Consider the following 16,944-nt stretch of genomic DNA (forward strand, 5'->3'; position numbering starts at 1 on the left):
CTTCACCACTGATTCATATAGATGGAGAATCCCTACTCTAGAGCCCAAAGCAGCTTTGTAATAGTAGGAACTCAAGTGAGAGATGATACAATGCTCACAAGTTTAAAAATATTACATAAATTGTTGTGCCTCATTCATTTGTTTGTATATGAAACAAATGAATTTGACGTTTAGTCTGGGAGCCCATTCCCCAAGTTATCTCATATGTATTCAAATATTACAGACTCTGAAGGAATTCTGATTCCAAGGAATTTGGAAAACAATACTCAGTTTTTAATATGTGCCAGGAACTAGAAATGTCATCACTAGGCTCGGTGATCATTGGGCTTCCTATATTCAAGCCCAATGTCTCCACTCTCATCCCCTCCCTGCCAGGCTGGCCATTCTGTAGTCAAGATCTCAGCAGGCTGGTGGATGGGACATTTTGCTGGTGCAGTGGTATCTCTTGGTCTGTCTCTGATTGGAATGCTCCTTCAGGCTGCTTCTGTCAGAGGACAAAGCTTAAGGCCGAGAGCCCCTTGGCTCTCAGTTTGAGAGTTGCCACCTCAAACCCATGCTGGTCATCCTTCCCTTTGACAGAGGGGAGCAGCACAATACTAGAGTGGGTAGAGCAAAAAGCTTCAGGACAGAACTGGACCAACCTACTCCAATAGCCAACACCCTCAGGGGTTCTGAGTGTTTGACACTTGCTCAGTGCTGGGTGTGGGGAAGGCATGGGAACATTCTTCATCTTGAGACATCAGGGCTGTGCAGCCCACACTAGGCCTTAGCAGGGTACAGAGGAGAACTCGATTTGCAGCAGGCATCAGAAACAAAGCACTTTTGAATATATGCACAAGGAAGTACAGCAGAAGGACACCATGAGAAAGAAGTTGGGGAGGTGCCGTTCTCTGGCTTAGCTCTGAATGGGCTACTTCATCTTCTTCTTCTGTTGTGCCTGGACTTTTGAACCAAGAGCCTGCAGATCTGAGTACAAGTTCCTCTTCAGGATGGCACTGCTGCACAGCAAGGCCCCTTGTAGGGCCCCTATTAGACCACACAAGAAGATATCTTGGCCTAGAAATCAAAAGCAGTGGTCCATGAATATGTACCCACATGAGGATGGGGAAGCAACGGTTCTTGTGTTCATGCCTCCATGTCAGGGCCACCAAAAGAGAGACAGCTTCAGATAGACCCCAGGACTGTAGTTAGCCAAGGTAGCTCAGTTCCTGGTATGTGAGCCGAAGGGGACAGCGGGGTCTGAGGATGGGAATAAAAGATTGTGTCAGGGAAGCCCAGATTCTGGCAAAGTGAAGGTATGTACCTGTCAGGTAGAGGTTGGGGATGGGGGTTTGGGCTCTTAGTGAAGCCATAGCATGAGGATGCAGACGAGCCAGATCATGGTCGGCCCCATAGAGAGCACCTCGGGGAGCAGCCAGATAGTACTGGTTGGTCAGTGGGGATCCCCCAATCACACTGTCCACCTGAGGAGGCAAAAGGGCAGGGCAAAGGTGAACAAGGGAATTTGAGAGGACATGACCCTTCCTCGGGACTCTGTTACCTCAGGCTGTACCCCTGCACACAGGAAAGACAATCAAGGCGTGTGTCATCATCTCCAGCATTGTGAACATCAGCCCCTACCTTGCCCTCCAGCTGTGGGAAAAGTTTCATGACCATGGACATAGAAGCTTCCACAAAGGCGTTTTTGAGGGTCTCATAGTCAGCACCCCGCTTGCCCTGTGGCTCCTCCTGCCACTCCTCAAACCACTCGAAGGCCGTGGGTACCAGCACCGTCATTGAGGATCGACCTGCAGGTATAAGGCCATGTTCCTGCTCCTGGCCCTGCCTTGATCCACACCCACTCCCCTTACCTAGAGGCCTACCTGGAAATCGGTCCTCCCAGGTTGGGTCCTTGGTTGATGGGAAGGCAATGAAAAGAAGGGGAATGTGTTCTGGAGCCTTTTCCTTGGGCATAGAGATGTAGCGTTCCATCCTGTAAATGAGGTGGGTGTGACTGTCAATCTCTAGGCCATTTTCCTCTGAAGCCACCAACAGCACCCAGAAGATGGTTCACTTCCAGAAACTCCCCACAGGGTGAAACAGACACAGCTTTGGTATAAAAAGCCTTTCTGGAAGTACACTGGGGACCGCGCACCTGCACCCTCAACAGACATCCTCCTGCGACTCTTAGAACCATGTCAAGGGTGGAAGCGTGGTCCTGAGGGTTGAGGCCCAGAGCCATCAGTCTTCCCACCCCTCCCATCTTACGCTTTATCCATGTCCGTGTCGAAATAAACATAGTAGTTGGTGGACTGAAGCTTCAGGTCCTTCTTGTTTCCTCTCAGGCAGATGAAAACTGATAGTACGCTTATCATGCCAGGCCTTATCATCGCCAGCTGCTTCTTCACATCTGTAGAGGGAGCCAGTGAGCACTGCAGGAGCTGTGACCAGACAGCTCCTCCTGCCAGGACAGCCTCAGGATACTCCCTTTCTGACCTGCAGCTTGCTGCTCAGCTGCCCGCATCCACAGATACATAACCATTTTTACAGCTCTTTCTACGGGATCCTGGCAGGGACCTGCTCTTCCTGGCTGTGACAATCAGCCTCAGATTCTTTCCTCCTCTACCAGCTCTGCTCCATGCACCATTGGTCATAGGTGCCGGCTCCTACACTGCTAATTCACAGCACTTCTGGACGATCAGACTGTCTCAGTCGTCCCCCTAAGAAACTGTAGGTGCACACGGACAAGTGTGTCCGGATGTGAGGGGAGGAGTCGGCAGACAACATAGTTTTCTTCTTCCACTCAGGGATCTAACTCAGATTACCAGACTTAGCAGTAATTATTATTTTTTCCTTTAGCCATCTCTATTTCCCTTGATTTTTATAGAGGCAGGGTCTCACGTTGCCAAAGAGACCTCCCTGGTGAAGGATTATTACCAAATACCCCTCAGCTATCTTGCCTGTTTGTGAGGATCAAACTCGGGTCTTGATGCATGCTAGACATGCTCACCAATCAGATGAGTTTCACCCCCAGCCCTCTTCTGCCCTTCGAGAGTCCTTTTCTATTAGAGTCCCAGTTTATCAGGCAGGGGAAGGCAAATGTACAGGCTTTGGATTCTCAGCCTGAAGTCCACAGCCTACACAGTGGCAACAGACATAATAACAGGGTCCTCAGAGCTCCGCTATTGACTCTGTGAAGTGTCCTTCACCTGTGCGGTCCTATGTTCCCCAAATGTAAATGTGATGGTGCTGGTAGCAGAGGGGAGATCGACAGCCAGAGGGGTGCCCAACAAGAAGACGAGTGTCACCCAGGCTGGGTTATAAGCTCCACAGTAGAATGCCAGTTCAGAGGACCAGCCTTTTACCTGGCAGACAGCGGACACTCTCTGGCACTAAGTGCTGGTAGGTATTGAACACTCCTGCATTGGAGATGACGACGGGGCAATAGATGTTCACCAGCTCGTGTCCCTTCTTGACACTGACACCTGTAGACACGAGAATATGGCTGAGATTCTGTGAGCTCCTGAAGAAGAGAAAGATAGGGGTGCAGTGAACCTTGGGCTCACACAGGCCAGAAAAGTGCTGTACCACTGAGTTACATCCCACGCTTAAGTGAGTTGTTTTTCTGCTGGCACAGAGACTGCCCTTTATTCTGCTTCTCCATATCTCTTTTAAGTTTGTGGAAAATTTGATCCCTGTGAACCCGATTTTGCATTTGCTTTAACTAAATAAAATCATTGTTGGGTGTGGAGGCTGAGTTAGCAGCTAGTTGAGAGAAAGGAATCACAGAGTCATGGGTGTCTGTAAGAATTAGATGATAGGCGCATGGAGAGGAGAAGGGAGGGACTTAGTGTAGCATGGGTTATTTTGGTTTAGCAGAGCGGAAGGAAATTTGCTTTTGGAGAGGGCAGCAGAGAGAAGGTCAGTGAGCTGCTACTCTGCCTCTCTGAGCTAGCATGTTTTCACTCTAGCCTTTGACTCTAGATTTTCATTGAACGTAGAACAATAGAGTTTTAATTAAAATCTTATTCATCAGCAATAACATTGCCAGTGCCTGCTGGAACGGAATTCCCACAGGCCATGGACTGAGTAGCTAGACGCTGCCAGAGAAGCAGACCAGTAACTTTGAAGCCAAAGTTTTCTGGGTAAAACAGCATCAGATTAAAGCGCAGCCTCCGTGCCAACAGAAAAATAACTCACTTAATGGCTGGGATGTCACTCAGTGGTACAGCACATGTCTGGCGTGTGTAAGCCCCTAAGTTCACTGCACCCCTACCTTTCATACAAATCATGAAATCTCCTTCTCTCAGAGCTTTAATTACAGCATGATGATATGTGCTTGTAATCCTACCATTTAGAAGGAAGAAGCAACACAAACAGGGGCTAAAAGGGCAGCTTCCACTATAAAGAGAATTGAGAACTAACACTGACCACGTAAGACCCCGCCTCAAAATATTAGCTCTGTCTATAGCCACACTACAGACAGATGTCTCCTAGGCCCTCTGTTCTCAAACCTAGAAGTTCCTCTGAGCAAAGGAGGCCCCAGTCATTCACACTCAGGCCATACCTCAAATATTTCTGTCTTATCTGTCTCTAGCTCGTCTCACCCACCCATAAGGTCTTGCTTATCTTTAGCCAAGTGCTCTCATCTCAAGAACACTGGTTATCTGGAGTCCTGGGCCTCCTTCACTGCTGCCAAGTTCTACGTCCACAGTGCTCCCATCACTCAGCTTCATGAATCACAAGAGTTTCTGTGGTCCGCTATAGCCTCTATGTCCACCTCATCTCACAAAACCTTTATGACAATCCTGATCCGTTGTAACAACTGTATTTTTTCCTTTGTTCTGTGTGGTTGTCAGGGTGCTGCAGCCCACATGTGAAGCTCAGAGGACAACTTACAGGGACAATTCTCTCCTTCCAACATGAAGGCTGTGGAAATCAAACTGAGGTCATCAGGTGTAGTGGCTGGAATATTTACCCACTGAGCTGTCTCACCAACCCAGACCCCAGGCTCTTATCCTGAATATACAGGCTGGTTCAACTATAAAGACACATCAGGTCCCTTTCACCCCAGCCCAGTGACCCACAGCTCAGTGCAGGTCTCTTACCACAGGCTCTCCCAGCAGAGTCCAGCAGCACACCCTTCACGGTAGCCCTGGTGAGGACAGCGCCCCCGGCACGCTGAATCAATGGGATGGTATGGAAGGCAATCTCACTGGATCCTCCTCGGGGGTAATACGCTCCTTGTATGTAGTGGTCAATTGTCAGAGCATGCATTGAAAAGGTGGTGTGGCTGGGGGTTACTCCTAAAGCATAATGAAAAAAAGATAAGATGAGCAGGCAAGAGTGGTCACTTAGTACCATTCTGGAAGAAACAGGGCTTCTTGTGAAGGGTCATGTGAGTCCATCCCAGGATCCCATGCTCCTTTTGAGCTTAGTGGGATATAAATACACTCCCTGAAAACACTATCCTGCAGACACCAAGGAAGTCACTGACACTGATGGCTAAAGAGAAAACTTGCCCTTGAGCAGTGTGACAGTCTCAACCTCAAAGCTGAAATGGAAAGATCACTCAATCAAAGCCAGACTAGCCTACAGAGAGTCCCAGCCTAGCCTGAACAAAGTCAGAACCTGTCTCAGGGGTGAGCGATGTGGAGGAGAAAATGCACTGGGGATGTAGCTCAATTAGCAGGGTGCTTTCCTAGCATGCAGGAAGGCCTGGGTGTGCTCTCCAGCACCACGAACCCAGGCTTAGCGGCACAGAGCTCTAATCCTAGCACTGGGATGGGAGGCAGAAGGATCAGGATTCAAAGCTTGCCTGGAAGACCTTGCCTCCAAAAAGGAATGAAAAGAAAAAGGAGAGAAGAAGAAAAGATAAAGGGGAAAAAAGATAAATGAATCTCGAGTTTATAAAAAAGAATTTCTACAAGTGTCCAGCAGGGGACAGACTTCTCAGCCCTTATTGACAAATTTTATCAGGCCTGGTCCATTCTTGCTTTTCAGCTAGGCAGATGGGGAAGAAAAACCAAAAGTTGGGAGAGCAGCTTAGAAGAGCCTGGGCCAATAGCACAAACCGTAAGTGGGGAAGATGTAGCTGAGAACGGCCTGGAGCTCAGGGGAAGCCCCAAGCTGCTGCAGGACCTCAGCCAGGCTCTGGGTAGATGCTCGGCAGAAGGGAGAGAAACGAGTCAGCAGCCCGAAATTGTTGAGGAGCTGAGTCAAGGGCAACGGGAGGAACTTCAGTAGGATGGCATGAGAGGCTCCACTGGCCACCACCTAGGGAAGAAAGGGTAGAATGAGTCTCTGGAGCCCCTGTAGGCTGACACCTCTCTCATCCCCAGCACTGACTGCAGACCCAGCAATGCTTACTCATGTCTGAATTTCTGAACTTAAAAAAATATAAGCTGACCAGGCATTATCGCTCAGGCTTGTGATCCCAACAGTTGAGATGCTAAGGCAGGAGAATTGCTATGAGTTCAAGGGCAACCAGAGCCATACACTGACATACGAGTCAGGACTGAATAGCAAGACTGTCTTCCTCTCACAACACACACAACAACAAAAACAAAAACTACAACGACAACAACAACAACATGGCCCGGATTTTTCTCCTTCTTACCACTATGAGTCTATCATTGCCCTTCCTTCTCTAGCTCAAAAAAACTGTAGTTTTTTTTTTATTATATATATAGATTCCGATATATCCCTGTGAACTCCTAATCCCCATGCTCGTACCTCCTGAGTGCTAGGATTACCATCTGCTCAGTTTATGAAGTGTTCATGAACTTATTTAGAGGTTTGTATGTGCGAAGCATGAGCCACAGCTCCCGCCCTCAAATTCCTTCCAATTATCCCGGTCCAGAAGCCAGGTGTGATGGCATACACCCAGCAGAGGCAGGTGGATCTCTGTGAGTTCCAGGCCAGCCAGCGCTACACTGTGGGACTCTATCTCAAAAATCACAAAACAACCAAGAGTCTGGCTCCTCTCAGAGGACATCTGACTTCCTCAAAGCCTGACTCCCCAGGGGTGTTCTAGAGGCCAGCGTGAGGGCGGCAGCTGAAGAACCAGGCAGGACACAGGCATATACAAGTGTACACTGCCTTCAGGACAGACCTGACCAGTCCTTCCTCCCCACTTCAGTCCTCCCAACCAGGTCCTTCGGCAACGAAGCAGTCAGTGTTGTTGGGAATGAACTGTGGATGCTGATTGGGGTTCATGCTACCTTAACTAGCTCCATGTACTTGTCAATGACAGCTTCTTCCTTGGGGAACTTCTCCTTAAGGCCCTGGATGTACTGTTTCCTCCCACTGTACATGGGGAACTCCTTTCGGCCACTGGGCTTTTCTAGTATCATCAGGTCATGAGGAGAAGCCATGGGAGCCCAGTCCAGCTGCCCTTCAGTGATCTGGTCCAAGATGAAACGGCCAATGTTGCCTTCCCGCATGCGTCCAACATAATGGATTCCTGTTGGGAGGTGGAAAGAAGTACATAGATAAAAGGGTTGGTCCCTGGAAATGTGCCAAGTAAGGAAGAGGTTTCCCTGCCTGGCCAAGTTCATGCCCAGAGACGGCTGCACACCCAATCTACAGAAATCTACCAGAACATATACCACCCAATTCTTGCCAGGCCAGACAGAAATGGAGATGCCCAGAAAGAAGCTGGGACCTGTAAAACATACAAGTGACCCCTAATTATCCCATTGTGCATACCAAACATCACCCCATAGTGCCCGTTCCTAGCCTCCCAAAGACAGATCCAAGTTCCCAACCCTTTTCCGCACAAGCCTTACCAGTGTCAAATTCAAGACCATTTTCTCTGAAGGTATGACAGCAGCCCCCTGCCTTGGTATGTTGTTCCAGGACAAGGACTCTTTTGCCAGCTTTAGCCAGAATCGCAGCTGAGGCCAGCCCCCCAATGCCACTGCCAATCACCACGGCATCCAGCTTCTCTGGTACTCGGCTGGCTGAGAATGCTGGAGAAGAGAGGAGACAGAGGGTGTGTTTCTCAGACAAGAGCAGGGAGGCAGAGAAGTCAGAGAAGCCAGAGGGGACATATTTAGCTTATAGTATGTGAGAACCCTCTAAGGCAAACTGGGCATGCTGGTGCATACTGGGATTCCAGCACTTGGAAGGTGGGTTAGGAGTTCAAGGTCATCTTCAGTTTTACAGATGACCTGCAGGACAGCCTGGGCTCATTAGACCCAGTGTTAAAAAGGGACAGAAAGAGACCGACCCCTGTCTAGGGCACTTTAGCAGAGAACTCTTCATTAATATGGCTCGAACCTTTTTTCCAGGGAATACTCATTCCAGGCAGGCAGATTAAACAGTGATGAGATGGGTCTTAATCCTACTATGTACCTGACAATTTTCGTACCTTTCAAAGAAAGTAGGAAGCAGCTACTGTAGAAAAAACTGGAAAGAGGGCAAGAGCACAGGCATTGTTATCTAAGTGCAGACATTTCTGTGAATGCGAACACAGAAAGAAAAGAACACGGGGAGGGAGGAGCCTGTGCTGGGGCTCTGGGAACTGGGCTTCTTTGGAAGAGGCAGAGTCTGTGAATGCCAATGGAGCTGGGGCAGGCAGGGCTGCTCAGAGCTGTTACTCTGAGAGTCACAGCACCAACCTCACACAGACCACTGGTGTGGCAGTCACCTGACAGAACCAACCTAGAAAGCTCTTCCAACACAAGACCTGAGTTTGTTGTTTCTCCTTTCTTTTTCTTCATTTCCCCTTTCATTCTTTCCCTTCTGGGAATCGTTGATACGGGTTTTATGGAGACAGGGTTTCACTGTGCGGCCCTAAAGGGCCTGAACTCCCTGTGTAGAGATCCACCTGCCTTTCCTCCCCAGCGTGGGATTACAGGAATGTGCCACTAGGTCCAGACATCTGTTCATTAAAATCCCTGCCCAGGGCAGATGCAGGGGCGCACAGCTTCACTTGTGGCACTTAGAGGTAGAGGAAGAAGACTCTCAGTGAGTTCAAGGCCAGTCTGGTTTATATAGAAAGTTGCAGTACAGCCTGGGCTACTAGAGAGATAGTGTCCGCCCAAAGAGTTCACTGCTCAGGCCCTTGTGGCTCACATCTGTAATCCCACCATTTGTAATCTCTTTCTTATGGCAGGAGAACATTGTGAATTTGAAGCACAGTTGGCCCACATAGCAAGTTCTAAGTTAGCCCGGGCTACAAGTATGAGATCTAAGCCCCTCTCCAAATCCACAAACAATAACAATAATGAAATGCCTGATTAGTACACTTTAAGAAGTAGACACACAAGGATTAGGAATATATGGTCAGTCCCCCGTAAATAGTGAATTGTGGTAGGCTAGGCTGAAGTTTACAAACAAGAGTCAAACAAGAGATCCTTGTTTGTTTTTTGAATGCTTTGTGTTTGAGTGTCTTGGTTATTTGTTGTTTGTTTAGACAGAGTCTCACTGTGTAGTTCAGCCTGGAATTGCTAGTTTGCACCACTATGCCCAGCTCCAACATTTCTTTAGAATCTGAAGGCTGGGTCCCTGATTGTAATCCCATCATTTTGTAGTCAAAAGCAGAAGGGTTCCTCCGTGTTTTAGCCTAGGCTTCATGGTAAGTTTGAAGCCAGTTCCAAGCCAAAAGTGAGACCTTTCACAAAAACCAAAAACCTTGGGAGCAACTCTACTCATCTACATCAGACGTCGTGATGACTGGAGATTAGTGTTCTTATCCCTAAGCGGTAGTGAAACTGCGAAAGTTTATAAAACTTCAGTCCTATGAACTGGGACTACACTTTGCCTGTCAAACCGCTTGTTGAGAAAATTTTCTGTGCTGCTTCCCATAACGAGAGTTTGCACAGGAGCATAGGTAAAAGTTGGTTCTAGAACCAAGTAGGTGAAAGGTCTCTTATTCTGTCAGCTGTTATCTGAAGAGATTCCAACTGGAAGGACTCAGACTAGGTTATGCCCATATCTTGGTATGCCAAGGGTAGTGCCTGCACTGAAAACTTCAGGAGCAAAGAATACTAAGACGTGGAGGTTCCGTGTGCAAGTGAGTTTTCCCGGCACTTTTCTAATGGGCAGACAGGTCCGTTCCCTCCATGAGAAGACCTGAGAGCAGTCCTGGAACCCACAGTCCCTCCAGCTCACCTTGTTTGAGAACCTTCTTCCTAGCCTCCTTGTCGGTCACCAGGGGTTCAGGTGGCCGCTTGACGTCCTCGGCGAAGGGGTTTGGCGAGTTTCCGCTGAAGAAACCCAAGTAAACCCTGCGGAGACCCGCCAGCAGCAGCGCGGCCAGCAGCAGCAAGGTGTGCCACATCTTGCAGCCTGAGCTTGGAATAAGGCGACTTCTCTTTCTGGGTCAGCTTTTATGTCGGAAGCTCCGCTCCAGTAGTTTGTCATTAGAGAAACACCAAGCAAACCGGTCCCACGAACTTTGACCAATGCCTGCGCAAAGCTGATCTTGAAGGTCCATCTTCGCCCTTTTTTTGACGCAGTTTCAATTGAGTGCATGGAAACTTTGTTCCTGCTCAGGCCAGGAGACACTTAGCACCTGCGCAATGAGGCTCCATAAGGCTATGCGGTGACCCTTACTGGTAGGTTGGCAATGTGTCTGATGAGCCAGGGGGTTGGTGTGAGGAAGATGCAGTTGAGGGAGACAATGTGGGGTGGAAATGGTCACCCCTGGGAAGGACAAGGCTGAAAGTTGCAGGTCTGAGGGCGATTCCCCTGGGAGGCAGAAAAGACCTGGTTTCTGGTGCCAGTTCTGTGATGGATTCACTGAAACCTCTGAGGCAACTCATTGCTTTTTTCTACTTTCCCTTACAGGAAATGAGAAAGTTTTTGTCCCCGCGTCCCACACAGCCTCTGCCTGTCTGGATTTCATGAAGTGAGAGCCCAGTTGAGAGTCGCGAAAGCATTCTCCTGAATCTCTAGCTCACTGCAGAATTCTGGTCCACGAAGTTGACCCTAATGGCAGTTCCTTGGACAGGTTCAGAGCCACAGGGAACAAGCGTCAAGAAAGACCATCAGGGATCATTATGCCCGTGTGTGCATTTGTATTTAAGGATAAACCAGCTTCTAAATGACCTCTTTAAGTTAGCTCCAGAGGACAGTGTAGCTATCCTACCCTCTTAACGTTGCCCTTTGAGAAAAGTAGGTCCGAGATAAGTACTTGATTTGAGACTGTTTTTATAGGAAGCCCATTTCCTCAAACACCAGCCATGGGGGTTGGGGACTTCATAACTGAGGATTTTGTCCCTTTCACAGGCCCCAGCAGCGTTCCAGTCGACCACTGAAAGCAGGGCATGCCTCTGTGATGCTTGGTTTGTTTCCCACACAGTGAGAGGAAAACCTTCCTGAGCCTGCCCAGCAAACCTCCCTGTGCCCCTGCCAGGTTAGCTGGTGTGTGTGTGTGTGTGTGTGTGTGTGTGTGTGTGTGTGTGTGTGTGTGATCCTGTGTTGCCATCCAGGCCAAGATGGGAGGAAAAGAAAAGAGAGGTGGATGCTGAGGTTCCAGGGAGAGAAAGCTAGTTCCAGGGGATGCTGCAGGTCAGGGACTACCACATCCTTCCTAGATCACAGCCCAAAAGCTGTCAATGATCCCAGTTTGTTACTGGCAGCCAGACTTTGAGGAAGGTAGATCAGATTCCTCCAGTCGAGAGCTGACTGTGGAGATGCCTGTCTCCTGCCTTAGTCCTCCGAGCCTGTGAAGTATGACTGTCGGTTGTGTGAGAATCCTCCAGCCACGTTTTTCTTCCCTTGGTATTAATGGTGGATTCTACTGTCCTGCCTCTATGCTACAACCCCGGGTTTTCCACCCGACTCCTCTTCTTGTTTTGCTTTTAAAGATTTTATTTAGTGCGGGGGGAGGGGGGGGCAAGTGGAACTGTTTGCCATGGTGCCTGTGTGGAGTCAGAAGACAACTTGTTTCTCCTTCTACTATGTGGGTACCTCTGGGGATTGAACTCAGGTCATCAGACTTGCTGACAAACACCTCTACACACTAAGCCATTTCACCTACCCTTATTTTGTTTTTTACTGAGAAAAGGTCTTGCTATGTATCTTCAGCTGACCTGGAGCTCTATGTAGATGAGGTGACCCCGAAACTTAAAGTGATTCTCCTGACTCTGCCTCCAGGGGCATACACTACCATATTGAGGGTGATCTCTGATCTACATTTTTTTTTTCATTGTTGGGAATTGAACCCAGGATCTCACACATGATGAACAATTGCTTTTCCTCTGATCTATGTCCCAGGCTTCGTGTTTTTCTGTTGACCCACACACATCAATCCCTGCCACTAAGGTCTTGGGAACTCTTGTCCACGAGAAGACTGACACAGTTTGACACAATCATCTGGTGTGAGAGGCGTCCATGATGTCTAGTCCCTCGTGATTGTGATGTGATCTTTGTCCTGCCCTAGTCCTGGACGACATGAGATGAAAGGCATAGAGCAGGGCGAGAGTTCGCAGCTTTCCACAGCGTTTTCCCAGCCTTGAGAAGCAGAAGCAAGCCTCAGCTACATAGCAGGTGTGAGGCCAGACCAAACTGCATCTCCACATCCTGTTTGTATGTCCACATCCCTACGTCAGAGAGAGAGAGGGGGTGGGGGTGGGGGAGAGGGAGAGCGAGGGAGGGAGAGAGAGAGAGAGAGAGAGAGAGAGAGAGAGAGAGAGATATGCTCATCAGCTAAGAACATTTGTTGCCCTTGCAGAGAACCAGGATTGAGCTCTCTCACCTGCATGGCAGCTGACAGGCATCTGTAGCTCCATCTCCAGTTGATCCAATGCCCTATGGATCTGTGCATACATGATAGACAGACACACCTGCATGAATACAAATAATAATTTCTAAAAATTGGGTGTGGTAGTGTGGTAACACATTATTGTAATCCCAGCGTTAGGACTGTGGAGACAGACAGATCTCTAAAGCTCAGTGGCTGGCCAGCCCAGCCTGCTTGTTGGATTCCAGGCAAATGAGAGATTCTGTCTGAAAAACTAAGCTGAACGGACCCTGGGTTGTAACAGCACCTGGGGTTATTAGGAACTTGTATGCTTGTGTGTGCACATGTAAGTTGAGCTGAAGATGTAGTTCGGTGGTAGCTTGGCATGCATGAAGACCTGGATTTGATCACCAGCACCAAAACTACACACAAACAAATTTGGTTATTTTGACTTAGCAAGGTTACGATATCATCTGGTATTTTGAGTTTTTCTGTCCCTCTGGGGAAAGTCCTAGATTCGTAAGCCCCAGAGCTCCTCCTGGGTCTATCACCTGAACAGACTCAGAGCTCTTCAGTAAAGTGCAACCAACAGTCAGCCTCACCCCCATAAGCCAGCTAGGTCTCAGTGAGGTCATGGACAGACAGACACCACTAATTAGGTCAGTGTCACTGCCAACTAGACAGTCATAGGCCATCCCCAACCCCTCCAGTCCCCTGTATGTCCCATCCAGTCCTGCATTGTGGGCAGTAAGCAGTAGCCATCTGGCTAAGCATCCTGTGTATTAAGAATAGATTCACAGTTGACAGAAGATTTTCAAAGTCTTTTCCTCCTTGAATGGATGCATAACTGGATGACAGAGCCAGTTTTTTCTTCTTTTCCCAGCCCTGCCCCACCGCTGTTTTCCAGAGTGAAGCTTCAGAGTCCCCAGGGCTCCGTTCAGGACGCACAGAAACCTCCTGCACCTTGGTGATGGCACAAAGGGACTGTTTGCTTACTTGTAGCCTGCATGGCCGCCAACAAGGAAGGCAGAGGTAGAGCACGTGGGCCTGTGGCGCTCCTGGGAGCTTTGGAGCTCAGACCATCGAGTCAAACCCTTTCCAGAGCCTGAGGACAGGCTCGTCTGAACCAGTGATCTTGAGGCATGAATGAGAGATCTTGCTCTGTTGGGACCGAGAACAAACTACAAGATGGACAGGTGAGCGCTCGTGCACGGAGAAGGAGGTGCTGTTTGGGGGCTGCACGGTTAATGAGACAGACAATGTGGAGTTTTAGAAATATTTAGGGGAAATGATCATATATCTTCATTCTTGGAGATCATGGGCTGAAGGTGTAGTTCAGCAGTAAAGCAATTGCCTAGCTTGCCTGCAGCAGTAGGTTCTATTTCCAGGATCAGACAGACAGACAGTCACACAGATGGACAGACAGACAAACATAGTCAGGAAATTCTAAGCCACCATTGTGGACGTCTGTGATGCTAACACTTGGGAGATAGAGACAAAAGGATCAGAAACCCTAGGTCTTTCTCAGCTACAGAATGAGTTCAAGGTCAGCCTGGGATCCTTTGATTCTGTCTCAAAACCAGAAGATTCTTTCCACGTGTAGGTGTTTTTTTGTTTCCTGGCTTAAAGATTCTTGGTTCCTCTTCCTTGTGTTGGGGAATGGGGTTGGTGTCTGAAATTCACTAAGAAATCAGTATTGCTTGGACTTACATCAATTAATTTAGTATTCTCTTCCTTGTCAATCACTGGCTTTGGCTCACTGTCTTACTTAGCTTTTGAAAAGCATTAGAACATCTTTCTTGAAATTTTCTCTTTTTTATAACTTGAGTCTGTGTTTCTTGATTGTGAATTTGATAGATGAGAGTGTATATTGTAAGGTTAAAGGTTAGACACGCCTGCATGTTATTGTAACCCTTGATCATCTAGCTAAAAAAAATTATCACATATTTTGATCTTTGATAACCTAAGCCCTAAAAAATTATCTCAGAATAGTTCATATGCCATTTATTCATATGTATTAGGGTTCTCTAGAGGACAGAACTGATTGTGCGTGTGTGTGTGTGTGTGTGTGTGTGCGTGTGTGTGTGTACATGTGTGTGTGTGTGTGTACGTGTGTGCGTGTGTCTTATATTTGTGTGTCTATTCGAGTGGCTTACAGGTTGTGATCCTCCTATCCTAACAGAAAGTTCAAGAATCCGGCAGTTGTTTAGTCCATGAGTCTGGACGTCTCAGCTGGTCTTGAGAACACACCAGAATCCTGAGGATGCAGGCTCTAATGCCACTGAAGGGATGGACTTGCCAGCGAGAGCGAGGGCCAGCAGGCAAAGCCAAAGCCTCCGCTTTTGTGTCCTTTATGTAGGCTGCCAGAAGCAGGTGTGGGCCCAGAGTTAATGTGCTTCCTTCCACTTCAGACGGCCAAGAAAAATCCCCCACGATCTGTCCAGCAGCTTGATTTGCTAATACTAGATGTAGTCAAGCTGACCACTAAGAATAGCCATCACATCTATGATTTTTAAATGTTTGGGGCTAACGTGGTAGAAGGATTGGCCCTAATCTGTGCTTCTGTTTGTTGTTGTTGTTGTTGTTTTTGAGACAGTTTTTTTGTGTAGCCCTGGCTGTCCTGGACCTCACTCTGTAGACCAGGCTGGCCTCAAACTCTCTGTCTGCCTCTGCCTACCAAGTGCTGTGATTAAGGGTGTGTTCCAGTGCTACTTAGCTGTTGTGTTTTTTGTTTTTTGTTTTTTTTGTTTTTCGAGACAGGATTTCTCTGTGGCTTTGGAGCCTGTCCCGGACCTAGGTCTTGTAGACCAGGCTGGCTGCGAACTCACAGAGATCTGCTGGCCTCTGCCTCCCGAGTGCTGGGATTAAAGGCGTGCGCCACCACCACCCGGCTAGCTATTGTGTTTTTTAAACGCTATCAAGGGAAAGGTTTGCTGAGCGAAAGGGCTGGGCAAAGTGCCTAAATGAACTTCACTGATGCAAGTTCCAGGACTTGCAACAGTAGAGAGACTTAGGGGCTGGTGAGACAGCTCAGCTGTAAAGGCGCTTGCTGCCAAGCCTAATGCCCTGAGTTCCATCCTCAGACTGAAATAGTGGAAGAGGAGACACAACTCCTACAGGTTGCCCTATGACCTGCACATGCATACATCAAGTGATTTCTTAAATAACATTAAGTAATCCTTTTATAATTTTGCCCTCCCCTCTTCTACTCTTTATCCTCCCTTCCTTTCTCTTATGGTAGGTACCCTAGCCATATCCGTGCTACACCGTGTTAGACCTACAGTACTACATGTACAATGCTACATGCTTCTCTTCAGATCATGAAAACCCAGTGTCTCAAGCAAAAGCCTGCAGCACCACCCCCTCTGTGGGAGCTGAGGGTAGAGATAGGCTCTTCTGTTCTCCCGCCTCGACCTCCCAAGTGCACCACCATGTCTAAATGGTTTTCTTTAGATTTCTCCAAAGTTCATTTCTTTCTTATTCTAGGAAAAGATGAGGAATTGATGTGGTAGGGTCTTCTGTTTGTGTTAATTTTATTGGTCAATAAAGAAACTGCCTTGGCCCATTTGATAAGCCAACCCTTAGGTGGGCGGAGTAGACAGAACAGAATGCTAGGAAAAAGGGAAGTGAGGCAGACGTGATAAAGCTCCAGCCCAACATGGAAGTAGGCTAGACTCCTTCCCGGTAAGCGACCACCTCGTGATGCTACACACATTATTAGAAATGAGTTAATCAAGATGTGAGAATTAGCCAGAAGAGGCGAAAGCTAATGGGCCAGGCATTGTTTAAAAGAATACAGTTTGTGTTGTTATTTCGGGGCACAACTAGTTAGGTGGCCGCAAGCATGACAGCAGGAACGCAACCTGCCGCTCTTTCTAAAAGGAATTTAAACCATGGCCTGTGAGAGACTGCTGCAGGAAGTTGACCCTGGTCTGTCTGTCTGTCTGTCTGTCTGTCTGTCTGTCTGTCTTGCAGGTGGAAAGTGTCTCTGCTGGGCACTCCTCATTGTACAAGGACAGTGGCGCACGCGTGGCTTTCAGAGGAGTTCTGGTATATATCACACGCTCTTGGCGTGCCTCTGCTGCCAACCTAGGCTTCCGTGTACTGGGGACACAGGAGGGCAAGCACAAACCCGACACACAGTGTCTGTCTGATAAGATCATAGCACCCAGAGGATGAGCATCGAATGCACTAGGGATGCCAAAGCACACCGCTGTCCCAAGGGGCTGTGTGCCTCTGTGTTTATAGCATTCAACAGGACATGCGTTTGT

General features: G+C 48.3%; 1 protein-coding gene and 1 long non-coding RNA gene across 2 annotated transcripts; one reads left to right on the forward strand and one right to left on the reverse strand.

The window, feature by feature from the left end:
• Positions 1-235: 235 nt before the first annotated feature.
• LOC142856395 (all-trans-retinol 13,14-reductase-like) lies at positions 236-10,267 on the reverse strand. Its single transcript, XM_075983814.1, has 11 exons — positions 10,099-10,267; positions 7,770-7,952; positions 7,203-7,444; positions 6,054-6,255; positions 5,088-5,285; positions 3,345-3,464; positions 2,248-2,389; positions 1,863-1,972; positions 1,621-1,787; positions 1,304-1,463; positions 236-1,056 (listed from the first exon to the last, which is right to left on the reverse strand). The coding sequence occupies exons 1-11, from the start codon at positions 10,265-10,267 to the stop codon at positions 911-913; spliced, it is 1,839 nt and encodes a 612-aa protein (XP_075839929.1). The 3' UTR covers positions 236-910.
• Positions 10,268-11,215: 948 nt separating this feature from the next.
• On the forward strand, positions 11,216-16,721 carry LOC142856397 (uncharacterized). Its single transcript, XR_012911632.1, has 3 exons — positions 11,216-11,344; positions 13,557-13,869; positions 16,649-16,721. It is a non-coding gene; the product is annotated as an uncharacterized LOC142856397 (long non-coding RNA).
• Positions 16,722-16,944: the final 223 nt, after the last annotated feature.

The sequence above is a fragment of the Microtus pennsylvanicus genome, chromosome 8 (assembly GCF_037038515.1).
Source record: "Microtus pennsylvanicus isolate mMicPen1 chromosome 8, mMicPen1.hap1, whole genome shotgun sequence".
Taxonomy (NCBI): Eukaryota; Metazoa; Chordata; class Mammalia; order Rodentia; family Cricetidae; genus Microtus; species Microtus pennsylvanicus.

Excerpts from the sequence above, each read along its gene's own strand:
- LOC142856395 (XM_075983814.1), bottom strand. The coding sequence starts at position 10,267 with ATGTGGCACACCTTGCTGCTGCTGGCCGCGCTGCTGCTGGCGGGTCTC. Across the intron at positions 1,973-2,247 it reads GACACGGACATGGATAAAGC|GATGGAACGCTACATCTCTA; the intron begins GTAAGATGGGAG and ends CCTCATTTACAG. Across the intron at positions 1,057-1,303 it reads CCCCAACCTCTACCTGACAG|GCCAAGATATCTTCTTGTGT; the intron begins GTACATACCTTC and ends TTTGATTTCTAG.